Below are 24,605 nucleotides of genomic sequence, written 5' to 3' on the forward strand. Positions count from 1 at the left end.
TTATTTAATGGCAATTCTGAATTTACACCTATTTTGCACAAAATATATTCTATGCATTTCTTGCAGAAGCATAAATTGTGTTAACGACGGGCTAACGAAGCCACTTTCACAGAAATGCGTGGTGTTAAGAAACTCTGAACTATTGACTTTGAACTGTGCAAACTTAGTCCAGGCAAAGTAGCGTTTTACGACAGATTAACTGTAAAATAATTTTTTGCAGCTTAGATAATTTCTATGAGGTGTCCAGAACAACATACTAAAAGTCCTAAGAAATCCTAGTTGAGGAAATATGTTAAATTCTCATCAATCCGAGATGTGTGCCAATAAGGCCAGGCAACAATACACCCCAATGGGGCTATTTTTTCCTTTACTCCTATCAAAATGAAACTTTACACAATGAAAGTACCCACGAAAAGTAATTTTTTTTGTATTACAAGTTTCTTTGAAAATTTATTTTAATATGCAAATGAGCTATACACTAATCGAATATGCCCAAAATACACCCAAATAGGCTTAATTTCTTCCTTTACTCCTACCACAATAAAACTTTACATAGTAAAAGTATACATGAAAAGTAACTTTTTTTGTATTACAAGTTTCTTTTGAAATGAATTTGAATATGCACATGAGTGCCACACTTATTGAATATGTCCTAATTTGCATATAGGCAGAAACACCATTCATATGTATGACAAATACATCGACCCGATCTTCATCCAATCATCCTACTGCCAATGGGTGATGGCAATGCTGCTTTTAGACTGGCCTCTAACCTGAAAACTGCCTGGCTTGGTAGTACCTGCCAGGGGTATACTATAACCCCCACTGGTACAGTCTTCAGGGTCGGTAACAATAGGTAACAACAACATGGGGAGGTTTCTTTTTGATTTTTTTGATTTTATTTTAGTTTTTTTTCTTTAACTAATCTAGATATTGCTGTTGCTAGCTAAGTCTGATGTGTGGCCCGCCTGGTCTGAAATACTTGCTAACTACAAAAAGAGAAGCAGTTTTGGTGTCTGGCAAAATTATTGTAAAGAGCTGGAATGTCTGGAAAGTGTGTCTATCTGGTTTTTCATCTGTCTTCTGTGTGAGAGTGAATCGTTTAGTTGGTAAGAATGACTTCTGTCTGTAATCTCGTAATCTCACCAACAATACCAATCATTTGTAAATCTACCAGCCCAAATTTTAATCTCACCACGTTACTAATGACTAAGATGGCTATTCTTACTTTCTTCTTATGTTATCTGTGGGGGAATGTCATTAGGTAAGGCTTGTTCGCAAAAAAAAAAAATAATAATAATAATTTAGAAAGCAACTGGAGGCAAGATTGTGCAATCAATTCTTAAGGTCAATATAAGTCTTTTTGTGGCAAGTGACCCAGGTAAGTGTGGCAAGTGACTTCAAATGTATTGTGTTTATTCATAGGTTAACTTACTGAATGGACATGAATGTGTTAGTTATTTGGCCCCTGTTTTTTCTACTTGTGACTTTATGGTTTCTTGGCCATAAGTCAATTAGGCCTAGTGTTGAGCTCATTTGCATATTTAAAATAGATTTTTCAAAGAAACTTGTAAAACAAAAATGTTACTTTTCATGTATACTTTCACTGTGTAAAGTTTTATTGTGGTAGCAGTAAAGGAACAAATTAAGCCTATGCGGGTGTATTTTGGGTAGCCTATATTCGATTATTCTGTGGTGCAACAGAATGCTGTTTCGACTTCCTGTTTCGAATGCGCATGCGTCGCGTCTGAACGCGTTGTTGTCTTTGGAGCTCCATCGATTGATTTATAATTCTTGATTTCTCTTTAAACTCACTTACAACGAACATTTTCTATTTTTCCTCACCTCATAGTTACAACGCGGACTGTTGAGCAGACGCGTCTCAAGCCTATTAGTGATCCAACGTCGGATACTCTTATAGGTTACTCCATTGGATCACGGCTGAACGCGTCTTCTCCACACTCACTTACAAACAAACATTTTTTTCGCCTATCGTGCGTCTACTCTACACCTGTACCACTAAAAAGACGGATTATATCCAAGACTTCAGTCATAAATTAGTATTAATATTGATAGCATCACTGGTAGCGTCGTTGCTAACTTAACTTACTGTCCATCTGTTAAAATGGCGAATATATCAGATGTAAGTAGTCTACCTTTTGGTGCAGGTGAGGACACATTTGAGCTACACGCGTTGCAGTCTGAGCTGGAAGCTGTTGAGAAACAGATCCACGACCTTTTAGTGAGAAAAGCCGAGCTGATAGACCGGCGGTTAGCTCTTGAAACATCACGCGCCGATGCACACAAATCAGTGATCAACGTTACTAACCCGCTGACTCCGACCTCGTCTACTCCATGCGTTACTCAGCATCGGTCACGAGCGTCGAGGCCGCGATCAGCCATGGTCTCGTTTACGCCGGCTCCAACATGCCACCACGAAGCCTGGATATTTCCGCAGCGGAAGACGCGAGTCAGGTCTAGACCAAGAAAACTCTCTCCGACCCTCCCGGTTTTCGAGATATCCACACAAAACCGCTTCTCCCCTCTTAGCGAAACAGAACGCGATGCTGTGATCATCGGTGATTCCATCGTTCGACACGTACAAGCTACGTTAAATAAAAGTAAAGGGCATAGTCACTGCTTTCCTGGTGCTCGTGTTTCTGAAATCGCTGCTCACGTTCCCGAGATTCTGAACGAGCGCGTCGGAACTGTGGTCCTGCACGCGGGAGGGGCCGACATCAGGCTGCGACAGACAGAGGTTCTGAAGAAAGACTTCAGGAATCTGATCGATACGGTACGCAGCACATCGCCTGATATAACGATCATTGTGTCAGGACCGCTTCCCACGTACCGACTAGGTCATGAAAAGTTTAGTAGATTATTCGCGCTAAATGAATGGTTAATGTCATGGTGCAATGAGCAGAAACTGCTCTTTGTAAATAATTGGAATCTGTTTTGGGAGCGTCCTAGGCTTTACCGTGCTGATGGCTTACACCCAAGCAGATTCGGATCGGATCTTCTGTCAGATAACATCTCCAAAATGTTAAATACCTTTTGACTAGTAACCAAAAGTTCAAATCATAGTCTCTGCTGCACCAAATTAACTGATATAAATAGTGTAGAACATTGCATAGAAACTGTGTCTATTCCTCGTTTAGTGAGATCAAATAATAAATCTACTGCAGGATCTAGAAAAAATCTAATTGTTATTAAACCAGAAAATGTTGCTATTAGTAAACAAAAACAATTTCTAAAGCTAGGTCTTCTAAACATTAGATCACTCACACCTAAGGCAGTTATTGTAAATGAAATAGTCACGGATAATAGCTTCGATGTACTTTGCCTTACTGAAACTTGGCTTAAACCTAATGATTATTTCGGTCTAAATGAGTCTACTCCATCTGGATACTCCTATAAGCACGAACCCCGTCTGATTGGTCGTGGCGGCGGTGTTGCAGCGGTCTATAGAGATATTCTCAATGTTACTCAGAAAACGGGTTATAAGTTTATTTCGTTTGAAATACTTGTACTAAATGTTACGCTCTTAGATGTTAGAAAAAAATCCATATTATCTCTAGCCTTGGCTACCGTATATAGACCGCCTGGGCCTTACGCTGATTTCCTAAAAGAGTTTGCAGATTTTCTCTCAGATCTATTGGTCAATGTAGATAAAGCATTAATTGTTGGAGATTTTAACATACACGTAGATAATCCAAATGATGCGTTAGGGGCTGCGTTTATAGATTTATTAAATTCCTTTGGGGTCAAACAAAACGTCACCGGACCAACTCATCGTCTTAATCACACACTCGATTTAATTATATCATATGGAACCGATCCAACCGATATAGATATCATTCCACAAAGTGATGATGTCACTGACCATTACTTGGTAACTTGCATATTACGTACTGCTGTAATATGTCATGCGGCGCCGCGTTTTCGACCAGGCAGAACAATCCTTCCATCCACCATAGATAATTTCTCGAGTTGCTTGTCTGATCTGTCTCAGCTGCTGCCTGAACCCAAACAAACAGATGAACTAGAAGAACTAACTAGCACTATGAGCACCATTCTCTCTAGAACATTGGATGTTGTTGCACCTGTTAGATTAAAAAAGGTCACAGAGAAAATTAAAGCACCATGGTACAATAATACTACGCATGTTCTAAAGAGAGAAACCCGTAATTTAGAGCGTAAATGGAAACAAACTAATTTAGAGGTCTTTAGAATCGCGTGGAAAGACAGTATGTCACGTTATAAAAAGGCCCTAAAAGCGGCCAGGGCTGAGCATCTCCGCAAACTAATAGAAAACAACCAAAACAATCCTAGGTTTTTATTTAACACCGTGGCTAGACTAACAAATAAACAGACGTCACCCGAACAAAATATCCCGTTACAGTTTAGTAGTAATGATTTCATGAACTTCTTCACTGAGAAAATAGAAAACATCAGAACCACAATTGTAAACGTTCAATCCTCAATCGCACCTTATAATTCAGCCTCAATTTTCCCCCCGCAAGAACAATTACAGTGCTTTACAACTATAGAACAAAAAGAGTTAAATAAACTTATCACTTCATCTAAAACAACAACATGTTTATTAGATCCTATACCAACTAAACTACTGAAAGAAGTGTTACCTATAGTGGAAGAGCCTCTCCTCAATATTATTAACTCATCTTTATCTTTAGGTCATGTTCCAAGAACATTTAAACTGGCAGTGATAAAACCTCTCATTAAGAAACCACAATTAGACCCGCATAATCTAGCAAATTATAGACCCATTTCAAATCTACCTTTTATGTCTAAAATACTAGAAAAAGTTGTGTCCGCTCAACTGGGCTCTTTCTTACAAGAAAATGATATCTATGAAAAGTTTCAGTCTGGATTCAGGCCGCATCATAGCACTGAAACTGCGCTCGTTAAAATCACAAATGATTTACTTTTAGCTTCTGACCAAGGCTGCATCTCAATACTAGTTTTACTTGATCTACGTGCTGCGTTCGATACTATAGATCACACAATACTCTTAGATCGACTACAAAATTATACTGGTGTTCAAGGACAAGCATTAAGCTGGTTTAGATCATACTTATCAGACCGCTACCATTTTGTCTATTTAAATGGAGAAAAATCGATCATAATTCCAGTAAACTATGGAGTGCCGCAGGGATCTGTGTTGGGCCCTCTATTATTCTCAATATATATGCTGCCACTTGGAAATATTATAAGGAAACATGGAATTAGTTTCCATTGTTATGCTGATGACACTCAAATATATATTTCATCACGGCCGGATGAAAACGCTAAATTATCCAAATTGACAGAGTGTGTTAAAGATATAAAAGATTGGATGACGCGTAATTTTCTATTATTAAATCCAGACAAGACAGAGGTAATACTTATCGGTTCAAAAAACCGCCCACAGAACCTCTCACAATACAACTTTGACATCGTAGGATGTCCTGTTACTTTATCCTCTACAGTAAAAGACCTGGGTGTTATACTCGATTGTAACCTGTCTTTTGAAAATCATATTTCGTATGTTACAAAAACAGCCTTTTTCCACCTTAGAAACATTGCTAAGCTACGTAATATGCTATCAGTTTCTGATGCAGAAAAGTTAGTTCATGCGTTCATGACCTCGAGACTAGATTACTGTAATGCTTTATTAGCCGGTTGTCCTGCATCCTCAATAAACAAGCTACAGTTAGTCCAAAATGCAGCCGCTAGAGTTCTTACTAGATCAAGAAAATATGATCATATAACACCGATTTTATCATCACTACATTGGTTACCTATAAAGTTCCGTATTAATTACAAGGTATTGCTACTGACTTATAAAGCCCTAAACGGCTTAGCTCCAGTCTATTTAACGGATCTTCTATCACCCTATAATCCATTGCGCTCTTTAAGATCAATAAATTCAAGGCTTTTGGTCATACCTAGGATATCCAGATCCACCAAAGGAGGGAGAGCATTTTCACATTTGGCTCCAAAACTCTGGAATAGCCTTCCTGATACTGTTCGTTGCTCAGACTCGCTCTCCCAGTTTAAAACTAGATTAAAGACGCATCTTTTCAGCCAGGCATTCATATAATATTGTTAATCTCAGTTTCAAACTACAATCCGGCCTCTAGTTCATAAATGCCAGAGGAGAACTGGCCCCCGACTGAGCCTGGGTTCTCCCAAGGTTTTTTTTTTCTCCATTAGGTCACCTGATGGAGTTTTAGGACACCATTAGGCCGCTTGATGGAGTTTTTTCGGTTCCTTGCCACTGTTGCCTTTGGCTTGCTCAGTTGGGGATATTTTGGGGATATTTAATTTTATTCTATCAATCAATAAATTCCACTAGAAACAAACTTTGTTGTATTATTTTATTTTAATACTGTGAAGCTGCTTTGATACAATCTGTATTGTGAAAAGCGCTATACAAATATACTTGATTTGATTTGATTTGATTTGATTAGTGTATAGCTCATTTGCATATTCAAATTCATTTTCAAAGAAACTTGTAATACAAAAAAATTGACTCTTCATGGGTACTTTCATTGTGTAAAGTTTCATTTTGATAGGAGTAAAGGAAAAAAATAGCCCCATTGGGGTGTATTGTTGTCTGGCCTTATTGGCACACATCTCGGATTGATGAGAATTTAACATATTTCCTCAACTAGGATTTCTTAGGACTTTTAGTATGTTGTTCTGGACACCTCATAGAAATGATCTAAGCTGCAAAAAATTATTTTACAATTAGTTCTATTTTTGGCTCCAAAATTAGTTACTTTGCCTGGACTAACTGTGAAAAGATGCGTATCATCAGTTATCTTACAATAGTCAAATGTATGTTGTGTAAGATATATTTGGTTAAATAATTAATATAGTACTCACATTGAACTGTGATCAAGTAATAGGCTATGTGATTTGATGCATTCTGCAAACTGTGTATAGTATTGAATACAATGCTCAATGCTAAACGGTTTAGAATGAAGAATTTTGCTGACTTGTAGAATTGCCTACAAAAACAGTGAACTTTGATGTGCTTGAGCTACCTCTAAATATTAATATTTTTGCCCCATTTTTTTTCTGGGGTGTTTTTAGCATAAATGGAACAAATCTAGCGGGTCAGGCTGCAGAAAAACGGAAAAAAAAATGTTTTTGTACATTTAATGGCCACCCTAATATATATATACGTCACGTCATCAAAAAATGTTTTGGGGTTTCATGACCCTTTAAAAATGAAATAAAATGAATGTGTAAATATAAATACATCAACAATTTCAACCTTTGTATTGTTACAATGTTGGTAGTATATTTAAATGAACAATGTGTATCTTTCTCCATGTTACCTTTACCTTGATATCCCTGTTTATTTGTCAGCAAAAGTCTGCTGGATGAAGATGAACACGTTAGTTGATCATCATAGATCTGAGTCATTTTCTCTTTCTGTCTTCAGTCTGAATAGATGCAGAATTACAGAGAAACAGAGTCTCATCCTGACTTCAGCTCTGAAATCAAACCCGTCACACCTGAGAGAGCTGGACCTGAGCTGGAATAAACTAGGAGACTCTGGAGTGAAAAACCTCAGTGATCTACTGATGAACCCACAACTCAAGCTGGAGAAACTAGAGTTAGTATCATTATACTGTACAGCAATTACAGTGTGACTGAAGTTTATTTATTTGAAGACAGCAGGGCTTATGTGTCATTGTTTATAGCAGTGCACTTTCTGGGTTTTCCCTATTGCTCACAGGGGGTTAAAGTGGGATGTGAGTGTGCCGTACGGACTCTTATTCTGGCTGTCCTGAAGACGAAGCGGTTTGACCAATCAGATGAAAGGGCCGTTTCAGCGCCGCCCACATGTGCAAACGAAATATCAAAGTCATAAACCGATTTGTAAACCACAAACGAAAACTTAGAAATCGAGCCGAAATCTCATTTTCCGTTTATTAAACTAAACGAAACAATGAATAAACGATCCGTCTTTTCATTTCTCGTTATTCCATTCCAAACAGGAAATGAAATGATCAGATGATACACGGACCGTGTCGTGCGTTCATTCGTTATTGATTTAATATTGAAAGTCATTTTATTTTTTCAAAAAAACTAAAAACAAGTATTCAGCTTAATTTTTCACTTTTCGTTCTCCGGTAGAAACATTTATAAACAGCTTGAATATTGGATTTCTACACGTAGGCGGGAATGAAACGCTCCTTTCCTCTGATTTGTCAGCCGAAGATCAGACTGTCCCGTCATCAGTTCTTCCTCAGCTCCGCTCAGCAGAATAAAAGTCCTCCGCTGCTGCAGTTGTGCGGATTCTGAACGCGTTTATTGCAACTACTACATTTCATCTTTTCCTCATCAAACACCCAGACTAATGGCTCGACACGACCCGCACCGGGGAAGAGCCTCGACAGGGCTTTCTTATGAGGCTTTCAGTCCTCCAGTGCCAGGGGGTCCGTGAAATAATTTACTATAACCTGCTGTATTTTCCGGACTGTAAACTAAAGTCAGGTTTTTATCATGAAACGCGTTGTGATTTATTCCAGAGTGACCTAGGCCTTTACAATGCATTTAACTTAGTTCACATAATCTAAATGTTGACTTTCAAAAGTAGGTGCGCCAAGAAGGCTATTCGCTGTACTTTGGTTTATATATATATATACTTTTTAACCACAAATGCCCGTCTTGTACCATCTCTGAGATGTGCCACGTACTACATCATCACGTTGGAAAGGTCACGCGTCACATCATCAAAAAATGTGTTTTGGGGTTTCATGACCCTTTAAAAATGATATGAAATGAATGTGTAAACATAAATACATCAACAATTTCAACCTTTGTTTTGTTACAATGTTGGTAGTATATTTAAATGAACAATGTGTATCTTTCTCCATGTGACCTTTACCTTGATATCCCTGTTTATTTGTCAGCAAAAGTCTGCTGGATGAAGATGAACACGTTAGTTGATCATCATAGATCTGAGTCATTTTCTCTTTCTGTCTTCAGTCTGAGTGGATGCAGTATTACAGAGGAACAGAGTCTCATCCTGACTTCAGCTCTGAAATCAAACCCATCACACCTGAGAGAGCTGGACCTGAGCTGGAATAAACTAGGAGACTCTGGAGTGAAAAACCTCAGTGATCTACTGATGAACCCACAACTCAAGCTGGAGAAACTACAGTTAGTATCATTATACTGTACAGCAATTACAGTGTGACTGAAGTTTATTTATTTGAAGACAGCAGGGCTTATGTTTCATTGTTTATAGCAGTGCACTTTCTGGGTTTTTTACACTAAAACACTTTAACATTGTATTTGTGCAAACTTAGTATTTTGTGATCTGGTGAAATAAAGATGAAGATCTCTCTTCCTCTGCTTTATTTGCTGATGAAGATGATGTGACTTTACAGACTAAAGAGTTTTCTTTTCTTCTGTCTTATTTTCTTCTCTCTCTGCTAATGTAGTTTAAGCTGGTGTGATATGACAGATGAAGGTTGTTCTGATGTGACTTCAGCTCTGAAATCAAACCCGTCACACCTGAGAGAGCTGAACCTGAGCGAGAATAAACTAGGAGACTCTGGAGTGAAAAACCTCAGTGATCTACTGATGAACCCACAATTCAAGCTGGAGAAACTACAGTTAGTATCATTATACTGTACAGCAATTACAGTGTGACTGAAGTTTATTTATTTGAAGACAGCAGGGCTTATGTTTCATTGTTTATAGCAGTGCACTTTCTGGGTTTTTTAAACTAAAACACTAAGGGCCCTATTTTAACGATCTGAAACGCAAGTGTCAAAGCGCAAAGCGCAAGTAACTTTGTGGGCGGGTCTCGGCGCTGTTGCTATTTTCCCGGCGGGATAAATGACTCTTGCGCCAGGCGCAAATCTAAAATGGGTTGGTCTGAAGTAGCTTCATTATTCATAGGTGTGGTTTGGGCGTAACGTGAAATAAACCAATCAGAGCGTCATCTCACATTCCCTTTAAGAGCAGGCGCGCTTTTTCTAAAGCGGATTCCTATTGTAACGGCGGATTTGCCAGACGCGCGCCAGGAGCGGTTCACAGCCAAGGAGAGCAACGCTCTCGTCAGGGACGTTGGGGATGGAGAAACCCACCCAAATTAACTTCGGTTAAAAAGGCGTATGATAATTTGGGTAAATGTGTAAGCTAGATGTATGCTTTTATAATAAATTGTCTATCTATCTATCTATCTATCTATCTATCTATCTATCTATCGTAATAATGTATGATTTGCAAAAATGAAAACTGCTGCTTCTGTGTAGATAAGAGAATCAAAGTGTATGCGCGTTGTGCACACGCTACATTGATTATGGCCAAGCATGCGCCCTTAAAATAGCATATGAATAACATGCGCAACGCGCCACTGACTTTAAACTATTTTTTCCTGGTTTGTGGCGCAATTGTTTTCTAAACCTGCAAAATAGCATGAAGGAACGTTTGCGCCGGAACACGCCTCCTTTTTTGCGCTGAACCGCCCAGGGAGCGCAAGTTCATTCCCTAGTTTAGCGACGTGCTTCTGTGGAGGGAAAAGCGCGCTTTGCGCGGGTGCAAAATAGGAATGATACATGCGTCGGTGTACAAAGTCAATTGCGCTGGGTGCAAGATAGGGCCCTTTAACATTGTATTTGTGCAAACTTAGTATTTTGTGATCTGGTGAAATAAAGATGAAGATCTCTCTTCCTCTGCTTTATTTGCTGATGAAGATGATGTGACTTTACAGACTAAAGAGTTTTCTTTTCTTCTGTCTTATTTTCTTCTCTCTCTCTGCTAATGTAGTTTAAGCTGGTGTGATATGACAGATGAAGATTGTTCTGATGTGACTTCAGCTCTGAAATCAAACCTGTCACACCTGAGAGAGCTGGACCTGAGCGGGAATAAACTAGGAGACTCTGGAGTGAAAAACCTCAGTGATCTACTGATGAACCCACAACTCAAGCTGGAGAAACTAGAGTTAGTATCATTATACTGTACAGCAATTACAGTGTGACTGAAGTTTATTTATTTGAAGACAGCAGGGCTTATGTTTCATTGTTTATAGCAGTGCACTTTCTGGGTTTTTTACACTAAAACACTTTAACATTGTATTTGTGCAAACTTAGTATTTTGTGATCTGGTGAAATAAAGATGAAGATCTCTCTTCCTCTGCTTTATTTGCTGATGAAGATGATGTGACTTTACAGACTAAAGAGTTTTCTTTTCTTCTGTCTTATTTTCTTCTCTCTCTGCTAATGTAGTTTAAGCTGGTGTGATATGACAGATGAAGATTGTTCTGATGTGACTTCAGCTCTGAAATCAAACCCGTCACACCTGAGAGAGCTGGACCTGAGCTGGAATAAACTAGGAGACTCTGGAGTGAAAAACCTCAGTGATCTACTGATGAATCCACAACTCAAGCTGGAGAAACTAGAGTTAGTATCATTATACTGTACAGCAATTACAGTGTGACTGAAGTTTATTTATTTGAAGACAGCAGGGCTTATGTGTCATTGTTTATAGCAGTGCACTTTCTGGGTTTTCCCTATTGCTCACAGGGGGTTAAAGTGGGATGTGAGTGTGCCGTACGGACTCTTATTCTGGCTGTACTGAAGAGGAAGCGGTTTGACCAATCAGATGAAAGGGCCGTTTCAGCGCCGCCCACATGTGCAAACGAAATATCAAAGTCATAAACCGATTTGTAAACCACAAACGAAAACTTAGAAATCGAGCCGAAATCTCATTTTCCGTTTATTAAACTAAACGAAACAATGAATAAACGATCCGTCTTTTCATTTCTCGTTATTCCATTCCAAACAGGAAATGAAATGATCAGATGATACACGGACCGTGTCGTGCGTTCATTCATTATTGATTTAATATTGAAAGTCATTTTATTTTTTCAAAAAAACTAAAAACAAGTATTCAGCTTAATTTTTCACTTTTCGTTCTCCGGTAGAAACATTTATAAACAGCTTGAATATTGGATTTCTACACGTAGGCGGGAATGAAACGCTCCTTTCCTCTGATTTGTCAGCCGAAGATCAGACTGTCCCGTCATCAGTTCTTCCTCAGCTTCGCTCAGCAGAATAAAAGTCCTCCGCTGCTGCAGTTTTGCGGATTCTGAACGCGTTTATTGCAACTACTACATTTCATCTTTTCCTCATCAAACACCCAGACTAATGGCTCGACACGACCCGCACCGGGGAAGAGCCTCGACAGGGCTTTCTTATGAGGCTTTCAGTCCTCAAGTGCCAGGGGGTCCGTGAAATAATTTACTATAACCTACTGTGTTTTCCGGACTGTAAACTAAAGTCAGGTTTTTATCATGAAACGCGTTGTGATTTATTCCAGAGTGACCCAGGCCTTTACAATACATTTAACTTAGTTCACATAATCTAAATGTTGACTTTCAAAAGTAGGCGCGCCAAGAAGGATATTCGCTGTACTTTGGTTTATATATATATATACTTTTTAACCACAAATGCCCGTCTTGTACCATCTCTGAGATGTGCCACGTACTACATCATCACGTTGGAAAGGTCACGCGTCACGTCATCAAAAAATGTGTTTTGGGGTTTCATGACCCTTTAATAATGATATGAAATGAATGTGTAAATATAAATACATCAACAATTTCAACCTTTGTATTGTTACAATGTTGGTAGTATATTTAAATGAACAATGTGTAGTCTGTCTCCATGTTACCTTTACCTTGATATCCCTGTTTATTTGTCAGCAAAAGTCTGCTGGATGAAGATGAACACGTTAGTTGATCATCATAGATCTGAGTCATTTTCTCTTTCTGTCTTCAGTCTGAATAGATGCAGAATTACAGAGAAACAGAGTCTCATCCTGACTTCAGCTCTGAAATCAAACCCATCACACCTGAGAGAGCTGGACCTGAGCTGGAATAAACTAGGAGACTCTGGAGTGAAAAACCTCAGTGATCTACTGATGAACCCACAACTCAAGCTGGAGAAACTACAGTTAGTATCATTATACTGTACAGCAATTACAGTGTGACTGAAGTTTATTTATTTGAAGACAGCAGGGCTTATGTTTCATTGTTTATAGCAGTGCACTTTCTGGGTTTTTTAAACTAAAACACTTTAACATTGTATTTGTGCAAACTTAGTATTTTGTGATCTGGTGAACTAAAGATGAAGATCTCTCTTCCTCTGCTTTATTTGCTGATGAAGATGATGTGACTTTACAGACTAAAGAGTTTTCTTTTCTTCTGTCTTATATTCTTCTCTCTCTCTGCTAATGTAGTTTAAGAGGCTGTTATATGACAGATGAAGGTTGTTCTGATGTGACTTCAGCTCTGAAATCAAACCCGTCACACCTGAGAGAGCTGGACCTGAGCGGGAATAAACTAGGAGACTCTGGAGTGAAAAACCTCAGTGATCTACTGATGAACCCACAATTCAAGCTGGAGAAACTACAGTTAGTATCATTATACTGTACAGCAATTACAGTGTGACTGAAGTTTATTTATTTGAAGACAGCAGGGCTTATGTGTCATTGTTTATAGCAGTGCACTTTCTGGGTTTCCCCTATTGCTCACAGGGGGTTAAAGTGGGATGTGAGTGTGCCGTACGGACTCTTATTCTGGCTGTCCTGAAGACGAAGCGGTTTGACCAATCAGATGAAAGGGCCGTTTCAGCGCCGCCCACATGTGCAAACGAAATATCAAAGCCATAAACCGATTTGTAAACCACAGACGAAAAATTAGAAATCGAGCCGAAATCTCATTTTCCGTTTATTAAACTAAACGAAACAATGAATAAACGATCCGTCTTTTCATTTCTCGTTATTCCATTCCAAACAGGAAATGAAATGATCAGATGATACACGGACCGTGTCGTGCGTTCATTCATTATTGATTTAATATTGAAAGTCATTTTATTTTTTCAAAAAAACTAAAAACAAGTATTCAGCTTAATTTTTCACTTTTCGTTCTCCGGTAGAAACATTTATAAACAGCTTGAATATTTGATTTCTACACGTAGGCGGGAATGAAACGCTCCTTTCCTCTGATTTGTCAGCCGAAGATCAAACTGTCCCGTCATCAGTTCTTCCTCAGCTCCGCTCAGCAGAATAAAAGTCCTCCGCTGCTGCAGTTTTGCGGATTCTGAACGCGTTTATTGCAACTACTACATTTCATCTTTTCCTCATCAAACACCCAGACTAATGGCTCGACACGACCCGCACCGGGGAAGAGCCTCGACAGGGCTTTCTTATGAGGCTTTCAGTCCTCAAGTGCCAGGGGGTCCGTGAAATAATTTACTATAACCTGCTGTATTTTCCGGACTATAAACTAAAGTCACGTTTTTATCATGAAACGCGTTGTGATTTATTCCAGAGTGACCCAGGCCTTTACAATGCATTTAACTTAGTTCACATAATCTAAATGTTGACTTTCAAAAGTAGACGCTCCAAGAAGGATATTCGCTGTATTTTGGTTTATATATATATATATATATATATACTTGTTAACCACAAATGCCCATCTTGTACCATCTCTGAGATGTGCCACGTACTACATCATCACGTTGGAAAGGTCACGCGTCACGTCATCAAAAAATGTGTTTTGGGGTTTCATGACCCTTTAAAAATGATATGAAATGAATGTGTAAACATAAATACATCAACAATTTCAACCTTTTTATTGTTACAATGTTGGTAGTATATTTAAATGAACAATGTGTATCTTTCTCCATGTGACCTTTACCTTGATATCCCTGTTTATTTGTCATCAAAAGTCTGCTGGATGAAGATGAACACGTTAGTTGATCATCATAGATCTGAGTCATTTTCTCTTTCTGTCTTCAGTCTGAATAGATGCAGTATTACAGAGGAACAGAGTCTCATCCTGACTTCAGCTCTGAAATCAAACCCGTCACACCTGAGAGAGCTGGACCTGAGCTGGAATAAACTAGGAGACTCTGGAGTGAAAAACCTCAGTGATCTACTGATGAACCCACAACTCAAGCTGGAGAAACTACAGTTAGTATCATTATACTGTACAGCAATTACAGTGTGACTGAAGTTTATTTATTTGAAGACTGCAGGGCTTATGTTTCATTGTTTATAGCAGTGCACTTTCTGGGTTTTTTACACTAAAACACTTTATACTCAATATCTCACAATGACTCTGAGTTCACATTATATTTGTGTAAAATTCTTCATATTCATGATTTGTTTGTAAGATAATCTCTCTTCCTCTGTTTGTGTCTTTCTAGTCTATTAGGCTGTGGCATTACAGATGTTTCTTCTTTAACTCAGTCTTTGACTAACTCAAAAGCACTGCAGTTTCTAAAAGAGCTTGATCTGAGACTCAATACGATCGGAGACTCACAGCAGCGGCTCAGAGACGAGCTACGAGACTCAAACTGTGTCCTGAGGTGAGGAAACATCACTGAGATATTAAAGAGATCTTCATTTACCTCTGATATGTGAACAAACCTTTCAAACATTCGTGAAAGGAAATTATCATTAAGCTTTATTGCAACAAAGGGTTTGTGTGAGAACAAAATGTGAAGCTATTGAAATGTTTAACACAAAGGAGGAAAGAGAACAAAAGCTCACTGTCACAGCTTTATACATCAACACCTGCTTTATGAACTGTGTCAGTAGAAGTGAATCATTTCAGTGTGAAAACAGACTTGGTCAGACTGTAGGAAAACGCTGCACTCCTGCTAAAATCAGTGCAGTTCCAGCTTCAGCTCACAGCGTCCAGCTCACATGAGAAATGTCTCTGTCTCTAGTGTGTTTTTACTGCGACAAGCAACACGTCACACTACTTTACACTTACTTTACTCTCAGTTATTTACTAAGAGCCTACAAACATGTTTAAACTAGAGGACAAACGGCTTTAACTAAAGGTTTGTGTTTGAACTCAAAATAACATTTGTATTTGCTCCCTGTGGTTTATTCCATACGCCGTACACTCATTAGTTTCTCCTTTACAGAGACTCAATAGGAGTCGCACCGACACACACACACACACACACTGACAAAAATATGAACATGATTCATGCTTTACATCTATTATATTTAAAAACACAAATATCTATGCAAGATCATGTAGAGTCAGTAATTAATCTGATTACAGGAATTCAATTTAACTTTTTACTAGAAAAACTAAAAAACAAAACAGTAATTGAAATATAATAATTTGCATTTTGCTCCACTGAACTCTGATTGTTTTCTCTTCTGTTCCACTTTACAGAGATTAAGATCGATCACCAAACATCCCTGATAAAGGTCGATCACCAAACATCCCTGATAAAGATCGATCACCAAACTCTTCTGGATGTGTTATATCGTAGTGTGAAATGATCATGAGAGGAGCAGAAACCATCAGGAGATCCACAGAAGAGTCTCACTACTGTCTATGAGGAGAAATAAATGTGTAAATGTGTTTCATACAGGTGGAAGAGACTCAGACTTCACAATTAAATAAAGCAGCGTGTGTGTTAGCATGCGTATTAGAAACACTGATATTGAATGATCAGTGTTGGTTTAGTTTGTATAATAATTATATATAATATAAATAAAATAAAAATTCATTATTATAAATATATATTTTTTGTTTTGTGTGAAATCCAAGGTTTGGAATCCATTTTTGACTCTGATATGTTTGTGTTTTTTTGTTTTTTTTTACATATTGTGTTGTGTTGTGTATTTTTTTTGGTGAGATATGTCCTCTATATTTATCTAACAATTTCTTCTCTCTTGTGACTATTCTACATTACGTAATCAGGTGATTGTCACATGACTAACTAATTGTTGTTTAAAAGGACTGTGAGTGTGTTTGCTACACCCTGGCTGTGTTCAAAACCGCATATTCACTGAGTAGACACTTCATTTCAATAAGTACTTGCTTAACGAGCACTAAAAGAGTAGGTACTATATAGCCTGATCGCGTTAAGTACTAATGCTAGCCATACATCATCCGCCATGTTGACGTTATCATGTGACCTACACCGTTATCACAAGTGCAACAACTTAAAAGATATGAGCGACAGCTTTAATTAATCTATCTGTAAATATCCTGATATTGATGAAACTTGCTCATTTTGTGGTTGTTGAAGAATCAAGTGCCCATTTATTTTGTGATTGCAGTTTAACCAATACATTTAGGGTTGATTTAAGTTCTCATATTTTAACCCTATAATGTGACCCACAGTTTTATCCTTAAAGATATTATTTCTTATTACGAAAACCCAAAATCGTCATCTCTTGAATATGTTGTTAATTTCTTTATTTTATATGCAAAATGTATATATTGTATATAATCTCATACTATGATGCACGCAAACCCATGATATGTATGTCTTCTTATTATGTTTTGTTTTTTGTCATTAAAGAACTGGAATCTTTCCCTGATCTTGTATGTAACTTTTAAGTTATGAGCGACAGGTGCACTAACACTTCATAACATCAGTTAAGGCGGGCATACACTGCGATTTTCGTCCGATTTTGAGCCGAATTCCGACTCGTGCGATTCTTTTTCGGGTCGGTCCGATTTTCAGCTTTGTCGTGCAGTGTTCGTGCAGTGTACAGGGGGAAACGAGAGGCGATTAACCTCTCACAACCGGCAATCGGATGGTCGGATGAATTTCTGGCATGTCAGAAATTTTGGTCACTCCTCGTGACTATATCGCACAGTTGAAGCAGAGCTAAGAACCGATTGCCCTAAACTCTGTGTTTTTTTCCCTCACTGCACCTGCGCGAAAACAGACGTTTAACCATTTCATCTGCAGCAACAAAAAAAAAAAAAAAAAAACGAAAAGATCTCCCTTATGTTTATGTTCTGTAGTTCAGACTAGCTACAAATTACTGTTGCTTACTTCCAGTTCGTGTTTCAATATCGTGCGTGTGTGTGTGCGGTGCGTATGCAGTGCAGGAGCAGCACGCGCAATAGTGCTTTCACATATGCCGTGTTTGCAGTGCGTAACTGATCCGCTGCTGTAGGCTATACCACAAATACATACTCGCAATTTGTATTTCAAATCCAGAAGTTATCAGCACCTTTTATTTAAAAAAAGTTTTTTTTGTCAGCATTGCGATTCTCTTTGTACACATATACACTCTTTAATAGATGTATTCCCGTTTAAACACAATTTAAACAACATATTATTAAATGCATTACTTCTATATAATTATATATTAAGTTGCTCAAGCAATGGGTAAAATATTTTACCATGTACTTATATTAAAGGCAGGGGCGTAGAATTTAGTAGGGACGCTAGGGACGTGTCCCTACCAATATCCAGTGACACTGATATATCCTTAGCAATAATTTTGATCAAAACTTAAAATATATTTATATTGATGTCCCCGTCCCCACCAATTTCAAAATCAAACCTACGCCACTGATTAAAGGAGACATATCATGCTTTTAAATCGTTCCTTTTTACATATAAATCATACATTTGTGGTCTATATAAAGCGGAACTGCAATGCTTGGGTCTGAATTCCTCATTATTTTAGCTCCACAGGCCCCTTTTCTACCCCTTTTCTAATGTGCGTCTGAGAGCAACTCGTTTTGGTGCGGTCTCTTTAAGTACAATTGAGACTCTTCATACCCCGCCCACACTCGGTTCAACTCCACCCCGTTCGGCCATTTTTGTAGTTTGATAGCAGAGATGATTATCTAGCGGCACAGAAACGTTTTATTCACACGTTATTAACAAAATGTCAACAACGGAAGACTTGTCCAGCCAGCCTTACATGTTCGAGCCAGAGTCGGAGCCGGAGCGAGATGAAAATGAAGACGACGAACCTGCAGAACAACGTCTTCATATGGATGTATCGCAATGGTGTGTTACTGTATTTACACATGAAACTTTGGTCTTCCGACCTTTTACCACCGTGTCGATTTATTTTGATTAATATGTGCGAGGGAGAGAGAGCAAGACAGCGTCTAGTTTGGAGACGGTGAAGTCTTGTTTACACTTTCGCCTGGCTCCGAAGAGAGAGAGTGCGCGCGCGACCGGGGGCCTGTACCATGAAGGTAGCTGAACAAACTCGGGGTTACAGGATTAGTTTTGAGTTGACAAAACCAAACCGATGCAATCAGGCTTTATTGGTACCATGATGCAGCTCATCAACTTTCTCTGTCAACTCAGGCTTTGATCCTCAAGCTATGATTACTCCACGCGCGCGTGCACATAAAAGAGTGACGTCGACACTGAACAACCAATCGCGGGTAGAGCGAGAGCGATATATTTTTCTGCGGAGGAGCAAGAGATAATCATTCATAATTACGATGAATTTAAATATGTATTTCAAGCTCGAAACAATACGTTCTCTGCTGCCAAAGCAAGAGAAGACTGTTGGAGAAAGATTGCTGATTGTTAATGTGTAAGTTAAACAAATACGTTCTATATTTATGTAAAATTATGTATGTATATATGTATGCCTATATGTGTACTATAGCCTATAGCTTATTTTTATAATATATAAAAAATGTGCATGTATGTACTAAGAAAGATTAATATTCATTGATTTTTAGATTTTTAGATGCAACCCCAACTCCAAATGTTCTTGGCAGCAGATAAAGACAAAATATAAAAATATAATTCAAAGGTTATTTCAAGGAGTTAAATCAAAGAGTATTTACCACAACCTTTTATTACTTTTGTGAACATTTTATCACACTTGTTTGCAGCAAACAGAAATAAATAGTTAAATTCAGAAAACCAGAATACACTGTGGCAGAGGAGTTGGCTCTGAGTAGGCAATAAGGGACGGCCGATTATGGATGTGATTACAGGTGCTGTACAATCTGACCCTGGTGCTGGCTCCTCTAAGCAAGTAACACTGGGTACATGTGCAATACATTACTACTTTTTTTTTTAAGTTTTAAATATGGCTGACTGTATGTTCTGCAGGGAAATACAGTGTCCCTGTTGAAGCTAGCACACATTCACACACACACACACACACACACACACACACACACACACACACACACACACACACACACACACTATTAGGGTGAAGCAAATGATGAAGACACTCTGTCTGTGTGTTCTCAGACAGTTGCTGATGTGAATGCACTGGGCTTTTTATTATGGCAAACATTTGAATGTGTGGCATAAAAAAGAGACTGGCCCTTACACATCTCTTTTGTAGGATTTTTCACAACCTGACCAGAAACGGAGGCCTCTACCTCAATGGGCTTCAGAAGAAATGTGTAAGGATTTAAAACCCTTGACATAAACTACAGTCAGTCCTGTGTTTGTAGGAAGTCAAGGAACTTTTTGTGATTTGATGAGCCTCCAGAAAACTTGTAATGATCATGTTTGTGGTGGAATTATGTTTCAGGTGGAAACAGACTCAGTCAGGGCCCTGTACAAAATGAGTCTTGAACTAGAATGTCCACTAAAGGAGTCTTGAACTAGACTGCACACTAAAGGAGACTCGAACTAGACTGCACACTAAAGGAGTCTTGAACTAGAATGCACACTAAAGGAGCTGACTGTGAGCTGAGGAGGCTCCAAATAAAATCAAACAGCTGGATAAAACTGATCTCAGTATGTATATAGTTATATAGTGTATATATATATATTAGTATAACTTATTTAACCAAGTAACACTTTAGTATGAATATTTATTAATGCAACTTTCTCTTGCTCTCTTTCTCCCTCCCATCCCACAAAACCAATAAAACAGTTTGAGACCTATCTGCAGTTTCAATGTGCTTTTATTAAGTGTAATATTGTATGGTGATTGCATCTCTGCACCAGCTGGATGGTCAAGTGTGATCGGGTCAGTTTCATCGGGGAGAAGCTGGTTTTGTGTTTCTCGCTCCTTTCTACTGGTGGCTATATTGTGCAGAATGGCACATGCAGCCACTATCTGTGATGCCCGCTCTGGTGACTCTGAAGCGCCGAACACAGTTGAAATGTGCCTTTAGGATGCCAAAGGTCATCTCTATCTTCACTCTGGTTTTACTGAGGGCCACATTGAAGCAGTGCTGTGGCCCTGTCTGAGGGTCATGATAGGGGGTTATTGTGTAGGTTTTTCTATCTCAGTTCAAATTAACAGTGTTTTGTACTGTACCAAATTTAACTTGCTTTCCTCAAAGTGCTGACACAACACAGACTCAAGGAAAATTTGTAAGACAAGCACTGGAGCCAGGCCATTTGGCATCCAAACTTGATCATATGTTCATGACCACAAGTCATCTGCAGATGAAATGTTTAGTAGATCATTGTTATATCTGTTAAAGTTACTATTAATTTAAAGCTTCATCTCACAGAAAATAATCATCTCACATATTCACATCATCTCTACCTGAACATTATGGCTGTGATAGGACTTCCTATTAACATAATCTGCCTCATGTTCCCCTAGAGCAGTGGAGATTGGAGCAATAGACTGCATGTTGCAATGACTTGGGAATCCTATCATAAGATTATCAGAAGAATAATAAAAAAGATTCAAAATAATTCTTAACATGTATTATATTGTATAGTACATTTGTGAAATTTGCTTTTTGAGAAAAGAAAAAAAAGTGTTCATGTGATGTCACCCTATCAATATATCTTACCGGCAATTTTATAAAAGCCCTCTTTTATGGACATGGTCGATAAATGTCCGGGGAACATTATTAGTTAAACTTTTCATGTACTCCTGCAGAGCGAGGACCACCTTGCGAATGGTTCGACAAACATATGTTTTCTCCTAGCTTCTGTGCGTCACCCACCGTGCAAGAATGTACCACTTGCAAAAAAAAAAAAAAAAAAAAATGCAACGCAATATTTGCGATACAGTAAGTGCATGAATTCGACGTGTTAAATTCTTTATGTGCGGCTCAAGAAGTTCGCAAAGATAAGACATTCCTTCCGCGGAAAATCTGTATCTTTCATACAAGTAACTATCAGGAAAGGCAAGGGGATTTTGTCTGGCTAAAAACTCTTTCTCTACGAAGTGCTCGTCAAACAATTTGTGCTGAGATGTCCACCGGATTTCGAAGAAAAGGTGAAGTCATTGTAACAGACACTTGGAATAAGTTACGTCACCTATATGTTTCTTTGCTCTCAGCTGATTGGTCAAACTTCAGTCTGAGATCTTGAATCCAGAACATAACCTGCCCCGGAGCAGGTTAGCCGTGCAGCGTAAGATACCATGGCAACGAACACCGATTAAAGCCGAGCTACTTTCATAGTACCTAAAACCCAGGGTTGGCGGAAACTAAGCTGAAACATAGCTGGCTAGCCACCTAATCCGGCTTCATGGTACAGGCCCCTGGTTTAAGAGTTAGTTGATGTATTGTTTTACTGTTTACACACACACACAAGTCAGCTGATGTATTGTCTTTAATGTTTACTCAAGAGTATTGCATTTGTGGCTGGTTCTGAATGTTCTGTTGTGTAATTTTACTGTAAGAGTCAATGTTCTTGGTATATATCTGCCATCTGCAATCTTCAGTTAAGCCCATTTTACCCATAGCATGGACATTTTCACATGCACATTGCTCAGGTCGAATGTCGAACAGTTTTTAATTATATTATCCAAGTTTAAATGGAACATTAACAGTTCTTTTGCCTTAAAAGTTCAGTGTATCAGATTTAAGGGGTTCTATTTACTCTACAAAGTTTAAAATATTCAAATATTGGTGTGTTTGAGGTGATAGTTAAAGGTGGTGTATTTAGGCTATCTAGATATATCAATGTCAAGTGTATTCTAGTCTTGAAGATAAAGGGTAAATATAGTTAACAAAATTAAGTACATGTAACATATTTATTTTGATAATTGATAGTAAAATATAATTCAGGTAAAACATTAAGTAAATGTAACACATTTCTTTTGTTAAATTATAGTATTGTTTCCAGTTATATCTACTTAGCATTTTGGTAATATCTACACAATTTTATTATTGTTTTTCACCAAGGGTTAGCCTACTATTACATTGACTTAAGATTTTAATTAGATCTACTCAATTTTATCTGTCAGGATACTAAATTTAGTTATTCAGATCTACTTAATTTTTTTTAACTTACATTTACTAAATTCATAAGTTATATTTACTTGATTTCACAGCTTTTATATTTATTCAATATTTTTAAGTGTAAAAATGTTTCACCAATAAAATTAAGTTTATCCCAGTAATAGTTTTTAGAGTGTACATGCACTTACATTAGTAGACATGCTATTTTTACATGTACTGTACACATTGAATAGTTTGGCTTTTCCAAAACTATATTGCTATACTGAGATGAGTGAAATCGACTGAAATGTGTTGAAATAAAATGTATTTGCATAACCAATGTATTAAACTGCAAATTAAAATGTATATGCCCTATATTAATATAACAGAAGTAATTTGTTACAAACAGTAACATCTGGGTGGTAGTTGAAGGCACAAGATGAAGATGAGGGGTAACAGTCTTTTACTGATTAAACTCAGGCAGGACAGACACAACCAACATTAACATTAACATTAACGAGAACCGACAAGGGACTGAACATAACTGAGTATGAATACACAGGATAAAATGAGGAAACTAACTAGACACAGGTGGAGGAAGATTAACTAATCAGGGATTAACAAGTACACTCTAAAAAAAACTATGATTTACTCAGTTTTTTTGGTGAAACATTTTTACACTCAAAAAATTTTAGTAAATTGTAAAGCTGTGAAATCAATGAAATATACTGTATGAATTGAGTAAATGCTAGTAAAAAAAATTAAGTAAATCTGAGTAACTGCATCTGGTACATTAACAAATAAAATTTAGTAGAAATAATTTAACATTTAAAAAACAATATTTCTGAGTAATATTAACCATTTTTATTCATGAGTATATTAACTTTTTTTATTTACTCTAAACCTTTGTAAAATAATATTCCATACAACCACCAGGATATATAACATTGGCCTTTGTCGTCGATGAGTAAGTTACAGCAATACAGCATATTTTACAGTGTTTTAACATGTATACAACATCGCCTACATTTCAACTCATTTAACAAACATTTTAGAAGTAAAAATGAAACATTTAAGCATTCAGGTAGCCTAATTCAAGTGTAATCAACCAGTCTGTTATCCAACATCCACCGGATCAGCGCTGGTTCTCGTGCCGGAGACGGACTCGTGCTCTGCGGGTCTTTGAACTTCAGACCACCGTCCTGCGTTTCACTCACAGCCGAAAGATACTGCGAGCGACTGACTCCATAACCTGCCAATAAACAAACAGTGCACAGTTCTGAGGACATTTTATCATCCAAATTAATTATATTCATTATCATTAGGAATAAAGTTGTGTGTTTTATGCAAGGCGTTTCAATCACGAGAAAAGAAAGGCGCGACTCTCGTTTCGGTGTCACATTACGCCACTGTATGTTGTTTTGCATTAAATAAAATGATTTAAAGCACAGTAATGATTTTATAGATAAAATAAAACATACACAAACCTGAATTTCACAGAGGAAATGCACCAATTCTGCGCCGCTGAGAAGAGAAAAGAGAACAGGGCTGCGTTTCCCAAAAGCATCGTAAGCCTAAGTTGATCGTAAAAACGATCATACGACTGATCTTAATATTACGGTTTGTTTCCCAAAAGCATCGTAGCTTAAGTAGCACT

The 24,605-nt window shown here is 37.9% G+C and overlaps 1 protein-coding gene across 1 annotated transcript in view; it reads left to right on the forward strand.

Moving 5' to 3' along the window:
• The window catches only part of LOC311087311 (uncharacterized protein), a 595,635-nt gene extending 578,247 nt beyond the window's left edge, over nt 1–17,388 (forward strand). Inside the window, exons 22-31 of the mRNA XM_084120630.1 lie at nt 7,457–7,630; nt 9,010–9,183; nt 9,468–9,641; nt 10,801–10,974; nt 11,259–11,432; nt 12,813–12,986; nt 13,273–13,446; nt 14,836–15,009; nt 15,246–15,407; nt 16,235–17,388. Coding sequence (XP_083976756.1) covers nt 7,457–7,630; nt 9,010–9,183; nt 9,468–9,641; nt 10,801–10,974; nt 11,259–11,432; nt 12,813–12,986; nt 13,273–13,446; nt 14,836–15,009; nt 15,246–15,407; nt 16,235–16,241 — 1,561 coding nt within the window. The 3' untranslated portion in view covers nt 16,242–17,388. The remainder of the gene's footprint in view (nt 1–7,456; nt 7,631–9,009; nt 9,184–9,467; nt 9,642–10,800; nt 10,975–11,258; nt 11,433–12,812; nt 12,987–13,272; nt 13,447–14,835; nt 15,010–15,245; nt 15,408–16,234) is intronic.
• The last annotated feature ends 7,217 nt before the right edge of the window (nt 17,389–24,605 follow it).

This window comes from Abramis brama, assembly GCF_963993115.1.
Source record: "Abramis brama genome assembly, chromosome: 7".
In the NCBI taxonomy this organism is placed as follows: Eukaryota; Metazoa; Chordata; class Actinopteri; order Cypriniformes; family Leuciscidae; genus Abramis; species Abramis brama.